At 38.2% G+C, this 24,527-nt stretch overlaps 1 protein-coding gene across 1 annotated transcript in view; it reads right to left on the reverse strand.

The window, feature by feature from the left end:
* ADGRL4 (adhesion G protein-coupled receptor L4) overlaps positions 1–24,527 on the reverse strand; it is a 107,893-nt gene that overhangs the window by 48,114 nt on the left and 35,252 nt on the right. Inside the window, exons 3-5 of the mRNA XM_072419528.1 lie at positions 15,093–15,242; positions 7,601–7,747; positions 4,845–4,915 (exon numbers count right to left, since the gene is read on the reverse strand). Coding sequence (XP_072275629.1) covers positions 4,845–4,915; positions 7,601–7,747; positions 15,093–15,242 — 368 coding nt within the window. The remainder of the gene's footprint in view (positions 1–4,844; positions 4,916–7,600; positions 7,748–15,092; positions 15,243–24,527) is intronic.

Consider the following 24,527-nt stretch of genomic DNA (forward strand, 5'->3'; position numbering starts at 1 on the left):
AGTCCATTTATAAAGCAGTGATTCTGACATTCAGCAATAGTCTCTGGGGGAGAATGTTCCATGTACATGCGATTTTCCACCAGAAAAAACTGGCTGAATTCAGAGCTAAAGGCTGCTCACTATTTACCCAGGATTCACACATTTTACCAGTTTAATTAGAAAAATGTGTGAATCTAGGATAAAAGCAATCATGAGAAGATCCCTATAATTATCTACCAATCATTTAACTATTGCTCAGGTTTTTATTTCTGAAGTTGTTGTTATTAGAGATTTTATAATTACTGGTATTAGCCAGCAGGAGCGGCAAGTGCAATAACTTCTGTCCGCAGGCTTTAAAGCCTAGTAGTGTTATGACACAGACCTAAATAACAGAGGTGGGATCTTTTATCTGAAAGGGTTATATGGGAGGGTAATGTTCTCCCCACTGGGTGCATAATCCCAATTTTCCCAGCACAATTTGTATAGAGGTTCACTGGACCCGTTAATAGGTGTGGTCCAGTGGCCATCTGTAAAAGAAAGCTTAATTCATCAGACCAGGCTAACTTCTTTTATTGTTGAATGTGTTGATGCTCATGTGCCCATTGTGGATATATTCAGCAGTGGACAAGAGTCGGCATGGACATTCTAACTGGTCCAAGGTTGGTTGAAGGCTGGTGTAGCCAGAAATGCAGTGTTCTACTATCTTTATGTCATGATATTAGTTTTTCAGATATGTGTTCTTTTCTGTGCGTTTGGACCAGACATTCTAGCATCTTACCCTTGTTCATCAGCGAGCCTTAGGCTCCTATGACCCTGGCATCAGTTCACCAGCCATCCTTCCTTAAATCACTTTTGATTGGCATTCGTCACTGCATCCCACAAGACCTTTAATTTTGAAAATTTCCTGACTCAGTTGTCTAGACACTACTTATATCAAAGTCACACAGATCTACAACTATTTTTTTTCTGCATTTAACACATCAACCTAAGAACTGACTGTTCACTTGCTGCCTATCATGTTGTATATTCTACCTCTTGACAGATGCTATTATAAAGCAGATAATCAATGTCACGCATCAGCATTTGGCTGTTTAGTCTAAAAATATATAAATATATATATATATATATATATATATACAATTAACTTGCTATGAGATTATTATTGCATTCAGATGGAAGAGCTGTTCTCTTGACATGGAAATATTTTTATATAGCTGACAGATAGACTCACACCTTTGCTCTTGAAAAATGTGTATCAGAGTTCAGCCTCTGATTTTAAAAGCGCTCTTAGCACAGAAGAAGGTGTCCTTCAAACACATTATGGACAAAGTGCTGAAACTGCAACATGTAGGGGTTATTTTTTAAAGCGCTGCTGTGAGCATACTGTAGGGTTGTCCATAATTTTGACTTTAACACTTTTGTGTTCGGCAGATTCAAAACCTTTAATTCTTTAATGGCTTTGTTTATTTATACAATATACAGCTTTTGTGCAAGATTTTTGTCTTTCCTTTGGTAACAACTTTTTTATATAAAGTGGGCATTGCATGGAAATGCAAGTTTGTGTATTGGGAGATTGGGGAAGCAAAGCTATCAGCAAAGTGACTCTACCATCTTAGCAAAAGGTCCAGTTTAAATTTATGGATCAGACCTATCTGCTTTTAAAATGAATCCTCTGATTGAAAAGGAGGCTTGACCTGGACCAAATCACTTGTTTTATTGCTCGCTGGGTCACATACCTATTGCAGGAAATTTGGGCAGCGGACAGCGGTCAGCATTGGGTGCTTTATGTGGCTAGGGGCTTTGCAGCCAGATACACAGTATTCCAGTATCTTTTTCCTTCATTTTTTCAGCAGTGGGGTCTTCTGTGGGATCAAATTATAAAGACCAGCCTATGGTTTGTCTCCCAATCTAGCCCTAATCCCAGCTAAAATCCTACTTTCAGCTATTCACATTGCAACGCTCAGCTAATTTGAATTAAAGCCATGGGTAAAAATGATTAACATGAGATCAATATTATGACTGAAGATGTTTATATATCAAAACCACATTTTTATATATTTGATTTCTCACATACAAAATTGAATAAAAAGTTCCACAGCTCTATTAGTTGTGTGATATGTAAGGCCATCTTCACAAATATTAGAACTTTCTTTGCACTTCATAAAGCTCATTGTAAGCCTCCATAACTATTACCATAATTGAAAAATGGAAACCTAGTGATGCCTGCAAACTTGACAAGCTAACATTGTAAAAACCCTAAAACATACAAAATCTTAAATAGCTATTGTAGTCAAGAATTTGCGCCCAATAAAGCCGTCCATCACGAATGATGACCAACAGTAAAGCATTAGAGGTTGGAGGTGGTGGACCTGAGTTCTTGAGCAAAGGAGCACCACAAGTTTTGGGGATCCCAGATTTTCTACAAAGTATGGAACACAAGAGCTTGTGAAGGTTTGGATGAAAGAGCCCCTCATGTTTTGGTATTCCCAGGAGTGCTCAGCAAGGTATCATCATATTCTTGGTCACTTCTGAATGTGCTACCTAAAAAGATCTGACTCCAGAAGCCCTTTTGCCTATATATTAAGAAGCTTTTCACTCCTGATAACCAATAAAATTGTAAAAAGTGGGTGAGGATCCATTGGGGTAAAGTAAACAAGTCTCTTTTTCCAGATATGGAGATTGGGTGTGCAACACACCAAACATTATTTACATTGTCTGAGCTCTCTGGCCACATTGACCAGAAAACCCCAGCTGTCATTTTGACATTCATTCATAGCAACTTCATGTAGTAACTTCATATGGTAAAGGAGCCTTGCAAGTATAGCTGTGTCCCTAACCTAAACCCTTTGTAAGCCTTAGGGGCCCATTTTTAGCCAAACAATCTATCAAAGTGCCATTATTTCAATAAAATATAAAATAATTACCAATTTGTCATTCATCACAACTACTTAACCTTGGTTTTGCCGCTACTCCTGCATTTAGTGGCTTTACTACCTCTTTGATAATGGCAGCTACCATAGGCTACAATGGAGTTTCAAACACCTTAATCATCACTTTTGAAGAATAAACTACTTCAGAAACAAGTGATAATACCACATACGTCACTTTAAAATATGAAATATCACAGCTATCAAAGATATTATTTTACTGCTGTTTTTTTTTTTACCATATCAGGAATATTCCATTTTTTCCCTTTTTTAGTGACGCATTCTAAAAAAATGCGTCACTAAAATATCATTGTTATTCTTTGTAATAGGAACAACATTTTAATGTGAATGTACGCAGGAGAAATTATGCTAATGTGAACATTTTATCAGCAGGAACACTTTTAGTTTTAAAACAACAACTAGTCAAACGTGAAAAAAGTTCATTTTTTTTTCATTTTGTTGAATCATTTGTCTACAGATTGCATAGCATATAAAATATTTTTTCTATGGGAAAGCCATGTTTGCACTGAAAAAACAATATATGCATTTCTTTTTCATTCATTTTTTCAAAGTAACTGCAACATCATTGTCCAATCAATAGGTCTGATAAGCCCATGGCAGAAATGTAAAAAATTCCGTGGCCCATGAGGGTGTAGGGGTGCTACTGGACTGGAGCTGAACTGGATAAACTCCCACTTTTACTTATACTTACCATCCTTGCACTTTTCTGCTGATCCTGGCTCCAACAGAGAAATATTCAGTATATAGGAAAGCATGTGGCCTCCAACCAAAATGCAGTCCAGTCCAGAACACTATCATGTGAGGAGGAGGAGATGTCATCCAACATCTCCTGATACAGAGCCAATATGAAAGGTAAAAGCAATGAAGGAATGATTTGGCAATGGTTGTAGTACTAACAAGAGAACATGAATACGCAGGTCCAGCCATGGGCTTGAAAAATACACTGCCCCTCCGTCTTGAACGGGCAAAGTCAGAGACTGCTTAACAAAATGTGGGGCTTCAAGTGGAATGGAAAAACAGGGCCTTAAAGGGTAAAACAATGAAAAAAAAAATGAAAGTTCCATAAATGTCACCCGAAGGTGTCTCTCATAATGATGCATCCATTACTCAAGGCCTGAGGATGTGATCCAGTGTTGAAAAATCATTTGACCTGATTAATTAAAGCTCTCCAAGACTGGAGAAGATAGACCATCATGGGAGAACATTGGTGATTCAGCAAGCCTGGAAAAGGTTTCTTAAAATTAATTTGATATTACTTGGCAAATGTTTTCTATTCTGGACCAGATTCATACCAGATTAGCTGGATCATCCAGGTCTGTCCATAATCGTCTTATCTTCTCCAGTCATGGAGAGCTTTATTAAATCAGGCTCTTTGACTCTGGCATATGCAGTGCGCTTGGTCAGTGGGTACAGGGCAGACTTTTCAGAAATTTCATCAGTCACCCTTGGGCCATTTATGATACTTTCCTAAATGGCACCTGAGGGCATAGGCATAATGGCCAAGGACCTTTCTGAGCTGTCACCAATTAGAATACCATATTGAACAGGCACTACATTACATGGCGGGCCTTGGAAGTAAGGGTCTAATTTGCCTTAAGGATGAGACACCTCTGGGCAAAGAATGTATGGATTGTCTGAATAAATCTGGGTCTAAAAAAGCAGCAGATGACTTTAAGCGCAAAAACTTAAAGTCAAAACAAAAAAAGCGCATAACAATAACCCTGCATAATAATAAATACACTACATAGGATATGCCTATGATCAGGAACTAAGTAAAATATGGTGTTTTGTTTTCCTTGTAATTTACATGATGAAATCATATAACCATTAAGTATTCTACCAGCATACAGATTCTTATTTTTAAACAGCGATATAACATAGGCTACGGTAAACTTAAGACACTTTAAATCCACTTACCTTGATAATTGTCTGGTTAATGTTTGCTGATACACAGCGATTGTCCAAATGGCATTTAATCTTTAGGTTTTCTGAAAAATAAAACAGTCATAATGTACATTTGTTATTGTGATTACCATTTCTTTCAAGAGGCTCACTTGTCATACCGACTTACGGCAAATAATAGAGGAAATGAATGCGAATCTATGGGTGCAAAAGGCGATAAGCAAATTAATGTAATTTTCTCAAAAGAACAATTTGCAGTCCTTTTAGCTGATGTACAAAACATGACAATAATTTCAACAATACTCTTGGTTAGTATGTGATAACAGAACCTTTGTATCATTCTATGGAGGTTATCTTGACAAACATAACAATTGACAATGTTGGTGGGGCAAACAGAGGTTCCGGTTATCCAAGTGCATTAGATCACAATGGAGTCACTGGCCATTGCGATTTCAATTACATGTGTATGCAACTTATTTTCCTGCATTTACAGTATAATGTTGTTAATACACAGTTGTTGTGTGTTCACTGCTTCCCCAATGACCACCATAGAACATATAGATGGAATTTTAATATTCAATGAATTTGCATATTTGTATTTCTCTTAATACTGATTTCCTCTACACTTGCATAAAAATAATGACTGTATTATTAATTACAGAGCAGCCCTAATTTGTATCTCATTTTGTTTTCATTCAATTTGACTACAGGCAACCCGAAATGATGGCTTAGTAGACTTTGCTTATCAAAGTTCATTGTTATACTTAAAAGATAAAGGCTGACATCTGATTGGTTACTCCAGGCAACACCATCACATTTTGCTTCTACTGGTTTTTAAAGATCAGCTCCATTGTTCTCTCAGTAGAGCACAGGGGAATCAGTTCAGCAATGAACTGAGCCTATGTTGGCACGATGCCAGTGTCTTTTTGATTCTTCTTTCTTTGGGCCATTCTCCAGAGTCTATGTAAGCTCTGCTGTCATCTTTTTTCGCTCTACGCTGTCCAAATCATGTTTACACTGAAGAGGGCCTTCCGGAATAATGTCAAGACAATCTCGGAGGAGATACGTTGGACGTTTGCCAAGGCACAGGCATGCCTGCAGATATGCTCAGCCATGTTTAGCTAAGTGAGGCCCTGGGTGCCATTTTGTGCTTTAGAAGCCTCTGTTAAAATGATAAAATTTACAAGGCTCTTAAGAGCATTTTATGTGAACTCTGGAGCAAAGGAAAAAAAGAGAGGGCTTGCCTTTCCTTTTATTAAAATAAAACGACATTCTAGGCATTTAAAAACCAGCATTTATGCTGATATGTATTCATTAAAAAGTCATTAGGTGTGCTAGCCTCTTACAATACAGGGGAGCTCAGAATTGCAAAGAAACATGCTGCACAAAATGCCAATTGCTTGAGCAGAATTACTTAAGGCTAATAGGATGAGAGCCATAACCTAGAGTTGTTTATCTGCAGCAGGCAATAGTCAGCTCTCCAGAAAAAAGCACTGTGTGAATCTCAGGTATGGATACATATGAATGCAGAACCAAAATCAAAATATAACCAAAATATCAGAAAATCTTTCAAACAAAATACTTGCAGATTGCAATAAGCTCCTTGCAGACCCCCACAATTACGGGGTCATATAGTAAGGAGGCCATCATTCCTAGCTATGGGCCTTTCCATTGGTGATCATAGTAGGCATGATGTGGCTGGGGAAGAGGGGGGGTACACACTCTTTGCTCCCCTATTTTTCTTGTTGCAGGTGTCTGGCATGGGCATAAAAGGGGCCCAAACACTTGCTGGCTGCCACCACACACACACTTTTCCAAGCTGTCTGTGTTCCATTTCTTAGTTATTGATGGGAAAAAAAAGTTATTTCTGACTATATTTCAACATTGATTTATGGAAACACAGCATATACTTTTACATGACGTCTTCCAGACACCCAAAACAGTTAATTTTTTTTTAACATAGGACTATGTAACAAGAATTTAAACTATTTGTTGGTTTGAGAAGGGCTTTAGGAACTTTTTTTCCACCAGGGTATAAGTGTGGAAAACTTGTGGACATTTGGCATGTAAGAAAATTCCTACTAAATCCTTCTACAAGTCATTGACCTAGAACAGTACTAGAACAATACTAGAACATCAAGTATTGAACTGCCAAATGTAAGAATGAAGTTGGACAAAATGAAAGGTCTCAGTATAGTTTAAGACTACAATTTGTTTGAGAGACGTTATTGGCTGCCATGTTTATATAAATCCACAATTTTTAGTAGTAAATTAGAGAAAGGTTAGACCCCTTTTTGTAATGTCCTGCTGGGGTTATTTCCCTTTTACTTCCTGCAATGGAGATAAAACAAGTGGGATGAAATCTCTATATAGTAGTAAGAATTCCCATGTTATTGTCACCCAGCTGAAAGATTTCACTTTATCTCCCATTGTGATGATTCCACTAAGTTGACTTTTCCAATCATTTTCTGCTTTGGTGACCCTGGTCATCAGGACAAATATAGAAGGTGATTCCCACCCTTTTCAGCATTCTAATCCTTCTCTCTATCTAAAACTTACAAGAAAAAGTACATTCCCCATTTCTCCCCAGAAAAAAGAACAATGAAAGTAATTAAAACTCTATCGAAAATTGAAATAATACCTTTTTGTCATCCATTATATTTTTAATAAATGTAATTATACTGAATATAACCTGGAGGAAAACTCTCTCCTTTGTAAAGCCATTGTAATTAAGAAATACAAAAAGGCGCATTCATGGCTCAGCAACTTACCTTGACAGTAAGTCCCATCGCCCGGTTTAAAGTACAGGCTTCCTGAGGATGGCTGATAACCTTCAAGGCACGAGCAGTTGAACCCTCCAGCAGTATTTTCACACCGTGCGTGGTCTCCACACTTGTTTTCATGGCATTCATCTATATCTGCAAACACCATGTCAAATCGGAGTTTAATGACATACTTACAGAATGTAAACTTTTTCCCCTTGTTACTAAGCTCCCTGTGGCACAGACCCAAAATTGCAATTAAATCAGAAATATAAAAAAAGAAATGTTTTTTCGCACAATAATTTTGTGTCAATGAGATATAGATTATTAAAAAAAAAGAAAAAATGTAAAAAAAGAAAAAGTATAATTATTTCCCACATCAGAAATTCCTGTTTCAATTGGATAAGGAACATAGTGAAACATATTTAGATATCTCTGTATTCAGCTGCAGAAAACTAATAATCTGCTCTCATAAATTACCTGAAAATGTCTCTACTTAGTCATGTTTGTAATTAGAATTATGAAAATCCATAACTTAGGCTAAGTAGGGAGTTTTTCAAATGAACTGCCACATACTGTTAACGCCGTTTAGTTGTATATTTGGCTGGCGGATCAGTCGTAAACAAGAAGGCAGAAGTATTAAGAAGATAGATTGTATTTATGAGTTTAATACATACCCAAGATTTATTGACGGAGAGCTAGCTGACAAACATGGCACTTGGTTTGCTAAGTTTATAGCCGAGATTGTGTTTCCTGGGTTGCTAACGGATGTACTTTTTAAGCTTAAAGCTGCACTCTGGGTAAATGACTGAATACAGAAGTGAAATAAATATTTGGGTGCTGTTGTACCTGCCATGTGGTACCTGGATTTGTACTTTTGACAAACCAGTCTTGAGATGTACATATCTCTACCACACAGCACAGCCCTGTCTAGCAGGCAGGGCCGGATTTCTACTTTTTTTCTCCCCTAGGACAAATATGGGAGAACCTCCATGATGATAGTGGAAGCTCATTAGTGGGAACCATGATGGGTGTGGGCAGAGCAGCACCATGCTAAGCACTATTATGCACTATAATGAAAAATGTACAGCCACAATAGCAGTGCAAAAGCCACACTTGGAGACCATGGCACACTAGGTCATGGCCTATGTAGCCTTGCCAGAAATCCGGCCCTGCTGGCAGTCCATAAGGACTAATCTTCTCTACTGTTGTACTCTGTAAGCACAAAGTCAATTGTAAAGTAATCCTGACCGATAAGAAAAGAACTCATATGCTTACTTACGGGCCATTTAACACCCTCGGGCAGCCGCAGCTTTCTGCCATGGCCTTAGCCATGGTGCCACCCTTTCCTATGTAAGTAAATGAGGTTGGGAGCAATTTTTTGCACTATCATGTCACAGTTTAAAAAAAATGGCCAAATAAATAACCTTTGGTCAAGTGGGTATTGTCTGAAGATCTGCTCTGCAGCCGCAGCAGGGTGCAAATTTAATTTTCCATAATGCGATTTGCTACCAGCTGCACAGCAGCAATTAGCCCTGTGCTCAAAAGCTGCCAGTTTCACACTGCAGGTGAGAAAAGGCCAAAATTCTGCTTGTGCTTAGCTGCTTTCTGGCTACTGCAGGTATTCCATACTTCTAGATGTGTCAATATCTGCTCCTCTATTGCATGCTGTTAAACCATCCACGGGCTCCTTTATCACTATAGACCATATTGTCTATTGGTGGGAGCAAGTATCTATTTAAGGTTGAATACCTGCAGCGGCCGGGGAACAGAAAAGCGGATGGAATTTAAAAATTTAGGCTCCCGGAAAGGAAAATTGGGTGTTAGTTTACAGTATATGCCACCTTGGGCATATACAGGGTCATTTTAACTACCACCTAAAGATCTGGTCCCTTCCTCAGTGACTTGACTACAAAAAGAGGAAAAGCAGAATGAGAAGTTCATCTCTTTGTTCTCCTTTCCAAATAACACATCCTATGTTAGCACATAAACACTGCAGCACCACTGATTAGCTTCTTGTTTGGTTCTCTCTTCCGAAAGCTCTGCTGCACAGCGACTACAAGAGACGGATATCAAGCATATTGCAGGTACTACATGGAATCAGCTTCATCAAACCTATACAAAGACCTGGCTTAGGTAACCTTATCGCCCATTGGTTTGTATGTGAGGCAGTATATGATATATATATATATATATATATATATACATTACCATAAATGTTAAATATCAATTTTATGTTATTATTATTGACTACACCAATGGTGAAATTAAGACAGGAGTATTTTTAGGTTCAGCCGAAGGAATGTCAGTAATTTGGGGACTTCCTCTGTCAGGAAGTTGTGTATACAGTGAGTCACATAGAATTACAATAAGCTCAGCTTTACCGGCAAACGCCATTAACACAAGCTATTTATTCAAATTTTCCAGCCGTACTGCATTAAAACAGCCGAGGAACAAAAATAACAGTCTGGGTAATTTCATTTTTATTTTATTTTTTTTACAAGTTAAGTACGGGGACTGAACAAACTTATTTTCTTGGCAATTCTGCAAAATGATATAATGAAGAGGGATGCATAAAATAAGCACTGAGAGTGCTATCAGGGACAGTGAAATGACATCTCTCAGGCCAGGATTGTACATTGGAAAAATGATAAGCCAAGAGGGGAGCGATTAATAGTTTCTGAAAGAATACTATGTTTTCAAGATTGTCCAATGAAAAGTTTTATTACTGGAAATGTTTCTGTTTTCAAATCTGGAGTTCTTTTTTTAAAGTATAAATTGTTGAGATGGGATTGATTTAGTAAAGGAAGACCTGAATATGCTGGATGAGAATCTCCAGCTCACAATCTGCATTCCAATTCATCCTAACGGTGTTCAGTAGGTTTAATCTCTGTGTTGGCTACATAAGTTCCTCCACACCAACCACATTAAACCATGGATTTATAGAACTGCACAAGGACACCATCATGCTAGGACAGAAAAGGGGGTCATTTTAGACCAGCGGAAAGCCACAGCATTCTGCAGCAGGCTCCGCTCAAGTGAATGGGAGCAGTTGGGAACCATTATCTGGTGGAAATAGTTTTTAAATGCCCTTTTCTGTTTCAGTATAATGATGTCCCTTTGCACAAAGTCATCTTTATATAGCCGTGGGACCTGATTTATTAAAGCTGTCCATGGCTAGAGATAGTAGGCTGTCATGGGAGAACCTGGGTTATCCAACAAACTTGGAACGGATTTCATGAATGTAATTTGATATTAGGACCAAACCCCTTCCAGGTGTGCTGGATCATCCAGGTTCTACCATTCTAGTTTTAGGTTCTAGTGTATCTCCTACATTCAAGGAGAACTTTAATAAAGTGAGATATGGTCGTTGTTGATGAACTTGAGTGGCCTTCACAGAAACCAAACCTACTGAACATTCTTGGGAGGAATAGGAACCCAGCTTTCCTGAGGGTGACAACAGGGGACTATGCCTATGGTAACTCAGTCATTAATATAATACAGCTATGGGATTTAAAGTCTCCAATATATATGTGTCATTTTTTATGCCGTCTGTGTCCCTAAATGGCAGTTTTGCCAGTTATTAAATACCTGGTTTATCTCAGTGAAAGGACAAAGCAACAGATTCAATATATTCTGCAGGCATATTACAATGCATACAAATCAATGCAGCCTTGTATTATTACATTATTGTGGCCCCATTTAGATCCAAGCATTGTGTGCAGCACTGCAATATGTGGTAACACACACAACACATGTTAGGGATAGGATGAGGAGAGAATGCTATCTTTAGTCTCCATCTTGTTCCTAAACTCTGCTTTGCTACATACAGAACACACTGATCAAAATTTCTATGTGCCAAGATGTAATCATTAACTTTCAGATGACATGACATGACATTGGTTAATTATTAAATATATTTTGGAGCTTTGTGACTAACAAATGTGATAACAGTATAAAACCAATTTTGGGTGTTTGATCAGATGATGAGTCAAGGATTCTACCATTTAACTGTCTATTGACTGCAATTGTATACCAGCTTCCAAAAATGTAGTTTAGTAGTTTGCACAATTGTAACATAAATTTAAGATTATATTATAATGAAGGGGAATGGTTTGAAAAGATACAAATGTGTCTGCTGTTTGTTCCATTATGATCATCCTAAAAAACAAAATTTGGATCTAGCATCTGACACTCCATAGGAAATTCCTTGACCATGTTGCAGTGATATTTGCACCATTGCATACGGCAGTAGTACATTGTGGCACATTTTAAATGGTTTTCATGCTTCTTTCCCTGCACATTTGGGTGTGTTGGCTGCCTATTCATTTTAAAAGGGCTGGTTTGCTGAACACGTGTTAACACACTACATACATCTAAATGAGCCCCTAACAATTACATTTTAAGGAATACAAAAGGTAGGTATTCAAATTTGACCTAGTATCTGCCTCTTGCAAATTACTATACAGAATAGCACAGGCTGGGAATGAAAGATACATCTCAAACCCACTGATAGCTCTTAAGTGGTAATTTACCTTTGGGGAAAAAATCAAAGGGGTTTCTGAACATGTGATCTCCATCTCAGCTATGATAAACTGATAACATACAGGCTGTGGGCTATACTAACAAAAAAGCCTGTAGTCTGCAGATACAACTGCAGCCTGAAGGTGGCAGTATTAATTTCTTAATTACTGTAACTGTCCATCAGAAATATATATATATATATATATATATATACAAAATTTGACATATATTCTATTTGTCACCCTTGTGAAGTGTCAAGTTAATTAATTCATGCTTACAAAGCTAATCTTGGCATGGGAAACTAGCCATTAATGGTCTCTGGTCACAAAATGGTTAAGGTATTATCTAGAATTTATGGGGTACTAAGGGATAGGAATTGTAGAATATTATTCCCTGCGCTCAGTTACTGTCCACTCAGAATGATATGTGAAGTTAAAATCCTGACTTATTTTGCAGAAGGGAAATACACAAAGTATAGAAACACAATACACAATATGAGGCAGAAAGCACTGTGGATAATTGCGAGCGTCCAAAGCTTGACTGAGACAATATCCTGCAATTACTATATATTGCCAAGCTTTATTGTCGTCCTAGATGTTTAAAATATCTCTGTATTAGCTGTCCTGGAATTCGAGCCTAGCCTTCCAGCAACATATTGGATTTTGATTAAACTTGGACCTGGACCCATGTGACATAAAATCACATCAAACAGCATCTATAAAGACATCCTACACAATTACAGGAACCATTCTCTTATATATCATGTTTTTTTTTATTTTCTTACTGCCAAGTAAACTCACTTTTTTCAATTTTGTGCTATGAATTTCAAATTAAAAAAAAAATTCTAATTCTAATTCTAATTTCTAATTAAACATTTTTTTATTGTTTTGCATGGCTATGAAATAAAATGTTCAAATAGCAATAATCTGATCACATAGGTATCCATAGGTACTAATAATGCCTAAATTATTGAATAAAGTCTGGGTTTTATAAAATATGTAGCTTGGTCTCCTTTTGATGTGAAATGCGTTAGCTGGAGATCAACATGCCAACACTCCAAGACAGCGGTCTTAGCACATTAGCAAAATATAACATATCATCTAATAAGGATACCATATGTATTCCAGATGGACTAAAAATTCACGCTTCAAAGGCACCAACTGTAAAACGGTACAAAAAAAAAAAACCTGGCAATATACGATGGTGTCAGTTGCAAACGCTTTTCACATGTAACACTGAGGCGGCATTGATGCAAAAGACAAAGAGGTTTATCAAAGATACCACAATATAGAGCTGGCTTGGATTAGGTAAAAAGGCTGATAAATCTAAAATACAACTTGGTTTGTATAAAATATAAAAAAAAAAAACTTAAGGGTAAATAAAAGGGTATATATATATATCACTTCAATTTAATAAATTAATTTTCTTAAAAACTTTTCTTTTTATTGTTTTGTTGTTTATGTGTTTATTTTAAGGTGGAACTATACTCAAAAGTCAAAAACTTACCTTCAAAACACACTTACCTTCAACCCCCCAATGCAGACCGATCAATCTGGGGGCGCCCGGCATCGGGTCCCGCATCGTCTCAGCATCCATCCCAGAGCCAGCGTTCTGGGCGCCACCATCTTCGTCTTTTCTTCCAGTTTCTTCATCGTATGTCACCGGACCCAGGCGCGAGATCGGGTGACATAGGATAAAAATAAAATTGCTGATCTCACTGCGCATGCGTGAGATCAGCAAATTTTTCACTTTGAGCTAAAAGGCTCCTTCTGCGCATGCCCAAAATGCTTGGGCATGCGCAGAAGGAATGCCCAAGAGCCTCCTGGGATGCCTGACATAGGTATCCTGGGAGACTTTGCGCTCTCACTCTTTCTAGACCACCTAGGCGGCTGAGAATTAGGGGACGGTGCTGCACCCTTTTTTTTTTACCCTTTTATGTAAACTGAAAATTCTGAGTTTCTTACATTGCTGGCCGTTGGGAAGAATGTCACCTTTACAGATAGCCAAAAAGATCATTGGTATAAGTTACACTAACCTTAGGGGTACAAATAGCTCAAGGAACCCCTTGCAACCTCTGGAGGCTCCCTAATGTTTTAGGTAACCCTAAAAAAGAAACACTGCACTACAGTGGCTGAAAAGTCTGCAGCATCCATTACAATTTTGGGCGTGTTGGGTTCCTGGACTGTGCACTGTGGTTCCATCCACCAACCACTATGTCAGTATTATGTCTTGTAGTGATGTTGTGGCCAACAGATGGAACTAAAGGGTGGAAAACGGGCTGAAGACTTCTTAGGACACTTCAGACCTACCACTCCTCAGTGTTTTTTTTTTTTTTGCAGGTAGGTTTTCTTTGGATTTTTTTAAAGAATTTTTATAATATTGTCAATTCACTTAATCTTTTATTTTGTGTTCCAAAACTGTCCCAAAAGTCATTAAATTCTAAATTCTAAGAGTACACAAGCATGAAAATGTTACTTTTACTTAACCATATTTTTTTGGAGTTTTAAATTCATATCAGCATTCTCAGATCAAGTATAGCAGCAGTAAGACTGCTGAAGTGCACATGTACACACCTGTTGATGGAAGGGGAGAACGGATCATTGAATTACAATTGCACTGCTCCTGTTGTCCTATCACCAGGCTGGGGGGGGTCTGTTCTGAATGTACATAACCTACAAAGGCCATGCCATTGTAGATCCTGGATCACAAACTACCTAATCAATATAACAGATCCTTCAGCAAATAATTAGCTTTACCCACTTGCCCACTTGCTTCAGCCTTCATCAAACACTCTAAAAGACATTTTAAAGTTTGAATAATAGACCCCTTGTGCCCAATGGTTTCCAGGGTGCAAACACAAAACTGGAAAGGACAATATTAATAATCATATTAATACCTATGTATAACTGATAGGCTGAAACATGGATTAGAGAGGACGAGCGTGCGGGTAAATATTGAGTCATGCACAGTCCCTTACCCATGCAGTATGTCCCGTCATTAGTCATAAACCTCTCAAGGCCGCTTGAAACATAGCCAGGGGCACACATGCAGTAATAGCTTCCTTGGGTGTTCGTGCAGTTGGCGTTATCTCCGCAGATGTAGGTAGTGTTTCGGCATTCGTCGTCATCTGTAAAACAATGATTTGCGTAAATAAAAGAGACATTCAATCTTTTTCCAGCTTTAACAGGATCAGAAAGGATTTTTTCCCCTGTGGGAGCAAATTGAACCGGGCTTTATAAGAGTTTTTTTGCCTTCCTCTGGATCAACTATGTCTATAGGTCTTTATCTGGGATATGTTTATTTCCCCAGAGGTTGAAATTAATGGACATATATCTTTATTTCAACTTGTAACTTGTAAGTAACTTGTAACTGTGTAGTAGATAGGTAAAAAAGGATCTATCTATCCTCCAATATTGTATTATGTCATAGTTTCCTAACCCCACTAGCGGGAATACATGAAAATAAAGAGGAAGAATACAACTTACCTGAATACAGTTTTCTTTGCCGAAAACCCCTAATATTTTCTTCCTCTTTATTTTTTTAACTGTGTAGCTATGTGACTATCTAGTCCACTGCATATTATGTCGCTGTCAATACACCAAAAGTGTTGCTCTGTAAGGCATGTGCATCAGAAGGGCATTGCCTTAGTGGATCTGGTTACCAAGTCCAGCAGTAGGGGCTGACAATGTCGCTTTTGATTTTAGTACTACAGAGGCACAGGGTTGTCGGTGGAAATGGGAAGTTCAAACAGGTCAACTGGCAATTTCTGCAATTGCAGCGTTTTAGATAAAGGAGGGGGAGATGTGCATGTATTTCATATATATATTATATTTGTTTTCACTTTCTTTTATAAAGATTTAAAAGTAGTCACCACAGCATAGCACATATTGAAGATATCATACTTTTATATTAATTTTCCCATAAAAGAGACAATCAATTACAACTGAGCCAAAACAGAACTCGCAGGAAGTCGAGCTCTCTGCAGACATAAGAAAGTCATGACAAACACATAAAAAAGTCCTTTAATGAGTGCTGTCGCTAATTGCGGCACATATGTTTTGCTCACATGCACCAATAACTTTTAAATTATATTATTTTAATGCAATAAAACTAAATAACAATGGCCATATGTCAGTTTTGCTGTCACCATATGCCCACTAATTTCCGTACATTGGGAATATCTGTAAATTAATTCTTGACATAAAATGGAATTTTATTGCTTTGGCGAACCTAATGTACATTTCTGTGCAGTCAGAGAGGAGTCATCATTTCAGACTGATATTTCTAACAAAACAATAATGACAATAAGGGAACAGTGCAATAATACAGACTGAGATGTATGCAAAAGAAAAAAACTCATACTAAATCATACTAAAGAATTTAAAAGGGTGTTTTGTCTCTTTTGATGACTGTGCACTGAAAATGCTAGTTTATAGCTTCCTATGGCTTCAAAGCTTTTGAAATTGCAGATCCAAAACAAATATATAGGCAAAACAGAAGTCAGAACTCCTAATCTGAGTGCTTGTTCTCAGCGAGGGATGCAAAAAATACTTATGCTATTGAGTTAAAAGTATCCATATTGCTTCCATATTTGTTGGCAAGACCAAATATATAGTGTAAAGTAAATTAAAGAATGAACTCTTACTAGCCCTTGGTAAAAGATGGCTAAAAAAGCTCAAAAGGAGTGAAACGCGTTGGAGTTTGAGTTCTTCTCTCTATTTTTGTATTATGTATTCATGGACTCACTAAAGCCTGTTGATATGGCAGGAAATGCATTATTTGATATGTAATATGGACTTCATGTTCACTTATGATCATGTTTGACATAAATAAACAAAATATATTTTACTTATCTTTGCAAAAAAAATAAAAAAACTTTACTTTTTGTATGCTCATCCGGAGGACTGGGACTGAGCTAAAATAATATAATATATCATTAAGGACTGATCACCACAGTTAGAAGACCTAAGAGGACAAAGACATAGACATCACTTTCACTAGTGAAGCTGGGTGATCCAACATACCTGGGATGGATCTGGTCCAGGATTCAAAGCATTTGCTAGCAAATAGCAAATGACATTAAAGAAATCCATTCCAGGTTTGTTGGATAACCCAGCCTCACTGGTGAAAGTGTATTCTCTCCAGCCATGGAGAGCTTTAATAATTCAGGCCCATAGTATGCACATAAAGACTTTGAAAATGGCTATATAAAAAAAAGCATAAAATACTACTGGGTGGGAGAAAGCTTAAGGAGGTTGGGGGAAAAGGGGATTTTCAGGGGAAGATAGCCTTGATATAGACTTTAGATGGTCCCAGTATTATACATTTTTTTATTCTAAGTGGGCATTGGCAGCACACACACCAGAATTCTCTTTAGCTGTGCACAGTTCCAGTTTCTGTGCAGGGGATGCCGAGAACAGTAGGAAATTTATGGCTACAGGGAGGCAGGTGATGCTGCAGCTTGCTGAGCAGATGATCTACAGGCAGGGTGGAAACACAAGTTAAGTCCACAGGCTGTGTGGCATAGAGACAGCTGACAGCATTTCCTTACAGCCTTACAGCATATTCACAATGACTTCTAAAGGAAGAAATGCTCTTTTTTTGGTATTTCCAGAAAATTAAAACATATGAAGTTTCAATAAAGAAATTTTAATAAAGTAATTTTAAAAAGTGATGTTAATAAAGTACTTTTCAATATTCATTTACAAAAGTATTCTTCTAAAAGAGCAGCTTTTATGAAAGCCCCATGCAACTGCAATTGGTAATCACATGACCTATTTTATTTCTTGATAGTGATAGTGGGTATTCATATCTTTCTCTGCAACATTTCGAAAAAAAAAAGTCAGCTTTCCTTATGATAAAACAACCATCAAGATACATTAAAGGAAAAAAGCTGAAGCAGCAGAAAATGTCTATTTTATTGCACACATTATAACTTTCTGGTCAGTCACCTTTGCTAGGCTGGATGCATTCACTGAAACAATTGCCCAGTCGACTATTTTCGTTTCTGTATTACATTTGGTTGGGTAGTGTCGTTTTTCAAATGAACCGGACAAGGCTGAGTTTATCAATTACCCCACAAAGTGTGCAAAGCAAACACAGTTTCTGTTTATACAATTCTACTTTTAGGCAATAGTTAGTCATATTTTTTTTTTGTTCAAGTTTAAAATTTTATTTTTTTTCAGCTTTATTTTGCATTTTTTGCATTAAGCTGCTCTTTGCTATGTACATTCAGAATGACCTGCTTGTTACCCACATGGGATATTTGCTGGACTGTTGGATTCACTGCTCATAAAGCAACCTTCAAGATGAAGGATGAGCTGAATAATTTCCGGAAAATTCATTTTGCAGTGAATGTATTTATTGCGCTGTTGCAAATGTTCCTCTAAATATAGAATTATAGAAATCCATTCATCCTAAAAAATTGTTTTGTTTAGAGAGTTTTGGGTGTGCCTACCCTTATATAATTTACCTAATTAAATTTGTGTGTACTTGATCATTATTTGTTTGGAATCACTTTAAATGTTCAATTTTACTTTCTCCTTAAGGCTACATTCACATTGGCGGTAAGGTTGTGGTACGTTTACCGGTTCCTCATGCCAGGAACCGCTGGTGAAAATTCTCAATTTTGTTTACTTCTCATCTGTATCCAAGAAGTGGAATGATTCAGAGAACTTGTCCAAACTGTTGGCTTGTAACAACCCCATGGACCAGTGCCTAAGGCAGCATGGCAAGGAAGGGGCAAGAGCAGACAGAACAGTGTGCAAAATGTGCCAATACTCGAGGGCCCTGGACACTCCTAAGCCAGCAGGAGCCCCAACAGCAGCCTACATGGTACTATGTCTGCCTGCATGCCCACCCTTTATATTTTAGTGTCCAGCTTGCATGCTCTCTGAACTCTGTTTGTGCAATTCAGCTATCGCTTGGTGCCAGGCTAGGGAAGCAATGTGCATGTATATGGTATATATATATTTATATATATATAGATATATATAGTCTGTGCCAGCTAGTTCTTCTGCTCAGGACTGTTCAAAGGCATGAGCTTTTGCTGCTTGTGAGAAGTGGGTGCCACTAGTTTGTTTTGCACAGGGCCCCCACTAATGGGTTTTGCACAAGGGGCCACTATTGTCTGCCTTCTCTAATGGTAACGGGGGACACTAGGTGTTTCAAATGAACAACCATATGGACCTCTGCGGCTTTGTTCAAGTAGTAAACTGTATGGGTGCAGGGGATGTGGAGAGATATTATCAAGCAAAGTTTACCAAAGGATTTGTTGATAATGGCACTTTCTAACTAGACTGCCTGGCAATGGATTTAATTGGTCATATTAGAAATTTTATTTAATTGAAACATATAGGTAAACAACATTATCAATACAAATAACAGAAATTTTCATTTTAAAGAGGATGTAACCAGAATGGGAGGCTTTAGTCCCAATGTATTTAAAATTAACTGTACTAAAAGTCCTCAACCACACAACACTAGCTTGAGGATTTTTTAAAATATTGCAGACCCCCCCCCCCATCCTGGAACCAAACTCTACGTAATCTTTAAACAACAGAGAGCTCCATATCAACAAATGCCATGACAAACCAACTACCATTGTTACCAAAACAAAAAGTGGATGGGTGGGTGATATAACGTTTTAATTTGGCTCAACGTTCAAGAATGACCATCCCTGATGTAACCATTATAAGCTACTTCTCCTGCCAGGCGCCTGTCTGCTTGGTGATCATGCTGCCACCTCATAACTTTGTTGCCCTCAGGATAAATGGCTTCAGCAGAAGTTTATCCATGTCAGATTAACACAGCCAAGAATGGCATAGACTCCGTAAAGTATCCGACTTGAGGCCGCTAACTTTAAATAGCATGGTAACTGGGGATGGGTACCCGATTTGCACTGTGGATGAAGCAAACCTTAAGGAGGTACGTCTATCTATCTATCTATCTATCTATCTATCTATCTATCTATCTATCTATCTATCCATATAACTGCTCTGGTTTGCCTGCCTAATCTAGAATTCCCTCATTAACCTAGCTGATTTGTTTTTTTTAATTGCAAATTTTTATGAGATGCGATACTTTAATTAAGTTTAATTGTGAGCCAAACAACAAAGATATAATGGGAACAAGTATCCCATTAATAAGGAAGGCGCTGATGCGTTTCCCGCCGATTCCACAGCATGTGGAGTAATGAGCACTCTGAAAGTTATGCAGTATCCGGTATGTTGCCGGGTTGTATTGTCACCGGGTGTAAACAAATAAGGTGACTTCTCATACTTTGACAAGAAGTAATCTATGCATTCCGGCAACTTTCTCATTTATTCCTGATTGCTGGAGTGACATCACTAATTAACAGTAACTAATTACAGTTTAATTAAAAACTCACACACAAAAAGACAATTTCCAACAGCTATTAATATGGTTTGTTATTTACTATTTTCTGCTGTTGGCTGGTAGAAAAATATTCATATTATGCTTGATTTTATTGCTGAGGGACCTATCTATCGCGATGGTAGGGGTCTCTTCAAAGGCCTACCAAACTATGAACATTATAGCTAGGAAAGGCCTGGAAACCCCTGGTCTGGGGGATACATACAATCAATGATCCTTTCATGATTAGTTAAGTTTTAAAGCTTCCAGAACCAGCTTTCTGTGTAGCTTTTGGTATTAGGTCACATGACATATCTGAGTTGCAAAGTAATTTGGTGTAAAAAAGCCCCTGGCAAAAGCTGTAATCCCAAAAAAGGGGGGCAGATTGCTATTTATTGACTACCATGTGTCACTGACTATAGATCCTACTTTGATCAAAGTCTAAATGATGGAATAATTCCATTCATTCATCATTCCAGTCATTTCCAGTTATTCCAGTCATTTGTCCCTCCCCTCAGGCACGTTGTCTTGGTGTCACCTTCGACTCTGCCCTCTCATTTACCCTCATATTCAGAACATTTGCAGGTCCTGTCACTTTCACCTGTGCAACATCTCCAAAATCCGCCCCTACCTGTCCCCAGAGACCACCAAATTCCTTGTACACGCTCTAATCATCTCTCGTCTGGACTACTGTAACATCCTTCTCTCTGGTATTCCACCAACCCGACTCTCTCCTCTACAATCTATTATGAATGCAGCAACCGGACTCATCCATCCTTCCCACCACTCCTCTTCTGCTGAAATTCTTTGTAGTAGCCTTCACTGGCTTTCATTAAACCTTAGAATCAAATTTAGGCTCCTGTGCTTTGCCTTCAAATCCCTACACAGCTCTTGTCCAACTTACCTTTCTGACCTGGTGAAAAAATACTCCCCTAGCCTCTCTGTTCGCTCCTCTGATGACCTACTAATGACTTCCTCACTCATAACCTCGTTACATGCACGGCTTTTGAGACTTGCCTACCCGCCTTCTTCTGTCTCATAAAACCCTCACTACTTCCCATCACTCCATATCTCCCCTCCTATTGTGTGATACTTCCCCCAGCTCCTAGATTGTAAGCTCTTCTGGGCAGGGTCCTCTCCTCCACCTGTTTCACTGTCTGTAACTGTCTGTCATTTGGTACCCCTATTTAATGTACAGCACTGTGAATTATGTTGGTGCTATATAAATCCTGTTTATTATTATTAATAATAAATATAAATAATATTATTATAGGCCATTAGCCTAACATATCGTATTAGAGTATCCAGAGGGGCAAATCCCCCCCCCCCCCCCAGCCTAATCCTATAATCATGGAGGCTGTACAAACATTCAATGCATCTCAAAATAATCTAAAAAGGATGATTTACCATTAAGGATAGACTACATAGGCAGGAAGATGCAAGGAAGCTGCAGGAGATCAGGGCACTCTGAAAAGTTGAAAGCAGGTGTTTTATTATAAAATAGTGAATGAGTGGCACTTAAGCAAACTATGTTAAGACTGGTGGAGAGGTTGAAGGTGGTTACCACTTCCTCACCCCAGCAAACACTGCTTTAGGGGGGACACTGCCCAAAACAGCCCCATACAGAATGAATGGCGGTGACAGTTTGAGGTTCAGTACCATGCACTGATGCCAACGGTGATGTGAGCAGCTGGCAAGATGGCAGCCATTGGGGGCCAAACAAGATTGCATGCTCCTGTTACAGGTATGAACCTGCGTTAATGGTCATTTAGTTTAGGATCTCCTTTAGAGGTAGAGCTGTGAACTGGGATGATGGCAAAATGGAGGGATTAGTAATAGGTGGCCGAAATATTACAATCTATCCAAGGGACTGTGTAAGTTTGTCGATGATGGTACATGAATATATTCATTGGTGGATAAGCAATTCGATATATTAAGGGTAAACTAAACTTCAAACTGCATGGCCCGTTTCACATTTCCCTTCGATTCGTCCTAATGAACACATCAACCATCATTCCACTTTAAAGAAGGTTTACCTCTGTAGCCTCAACAACTCCACAAGTAAATTAATTACTGCAAATCTGACACCTCATAAACTACAATCTGATTATACAAGCAAACAAATTTTTGGCAGTGATTTATAAAGTGTGAGAAGAAGTCAAATCTAATTGACATCCTCTGAGTTAAAACTGTTTACAGACTGATTTGTAGATTAACCACTGAGAGGAGGGAGGGGACATTGGCATGCTAACTGGCATGGGGGAGATATTTAAAGGGCAACTCCTGATCAATAGCTAATTTTCTGGCTGAAACATGGAAAAAATGCATTGTGAACATTTTAATCATACAGAAAGTAAAACAACCATTTTTAAACACATAAAATGGAAATTAATGCAAAACCTAGCTTTACTGAGCTTACCATAACCATAAAGATCCAGTAAATCAATATCACTAAATGTGATTATTAACTAAGAGCTAGAATTAGGTTTTGTTTACGCGGATGATTCACAAGAGTCAGAATTTGGACTTCTTTACGCAAATGGTTAGCAGGCATTTCCAAGGCAATTGGACCACCTACCAGCCATTGATCTCCTTTTACCCCATGCTACTTATTATGGAAATGTATAAAAGTGTTTTAATAATAAATGGTGATAGACAGTGGCGGGTATTCGCTTTCGATTTTGTGTTCTCCTTCTCTACTTATAGAGTCTGGCAGTCAGATGTCCACTGAACCCACTAACTGAATAAACATCTCTACCCCATCTACTCAACTGGAAAAAAGGCAACATGGTTGGGGGTGGTTGCATTTACATGTGGTTGTGAAATGGTAACCACATCACTTCAAAGCTATGAATGTGATATGTGAATGCACCCGTCATGTTAGAAGTTCAGCAGCTTTCTATCTTCATGATTACATTTCTGGCATGCCATAGTACACAGTCTAGTTTTTAAATAAAATTTCCATTGAAAGGTAAGTTGAGAGTCCAGACCAGTAACTGTGGTTTGGCTAAGGTATTATCATTGGTTTGTTACAAGAAGAAGGAAACATTTCTTCAGTCTTTTCTCTAGTAATCAGACTGCAACTTTGTAACTTTACATCAAGACCAAAGGTGAGAGTCTGAAGTAAGAGTTGATCAATGGCAGACATTTGTTAACATAGCCAAGAACTGGACAGGTTTTGGATATGGAGGCAGTTGTGAAGATGTTAAGCCACTCATTTAAAACATTTGGTTGGTAGGAAATGAGCTTCAGACCCCACATCGTTTAAAAGTGTATCAATTGGGATGGGTACCAAATTTTATTGCAAACCTTAAGAAGGTACGTGCAGCAGCAGGCAGGTGTCCAAGGAATCAAAAGTTCAACCAAGAGGTGGTATAGTTTGCAGAAGAGTGTGATTTTGAAGGACAGGCTTACACCTTCCTGTGGAATGAGTGATCACATATGGCCCTCCATGAGCAGCATGGTGGCTCAGGGGTTAGCACTCCGTCCTTAACAGCGCTAGGTCCCAGGTTCAAATCCCAGCCAGGACACTATCTGCAGGTGCTCCCCATGTCTGCGTGGGTTTACTCCGGGTACTCTGGTTTCCTCCCACATCCCAAAAAACATGCAGTTAGATTAATTGGCTTCCCCCTAAATTGACCTTGGACTACATTAATGACATATGACTATAGTAGGGACATTAGATTGTGAGCTCCTTTGAGGGACAGTTAGTGACATGACTATCAACTTTGTACAGTGCTGCGTAATATGATGGTGCTATATAAATACTGTATAATAATAATGAGCCGATCAACCACTCACACAGAAACTTTAGTTCTTAAAGAGCTGCCAAGAGGCAGTGGTTCCTAAAGTGAGAAAGGGGTAAATGCACCACAATCTTACGTGTGAACCTACCCCAAGACTGGCCGTAAAGAATTACAAACATATATGTTGGGTAGGTAATATGTTGCCTAGAAAAACAAGAAAAAGAAGATAGAAATAAAGAAAAAGTTAAATCTTAATATTTACCCAGCTTAAAGTTATGCATTAAAATGTAAAT

This window comes from Pyxicephalus adspersus, chromosome 8 (assembly GCF_032062135.1).
Source record: "Pyxicephalus adspersus chromosome 8, UCB_Pads_2.0, whole genome shotgun sequence".
Taxonomy (NCBI): Eukaryota; Metazoa; Chordata; class Amphibia; order Anura; family Pyxicephalidae; genus Pyxicephalus; species Pyxicephalus adspersus.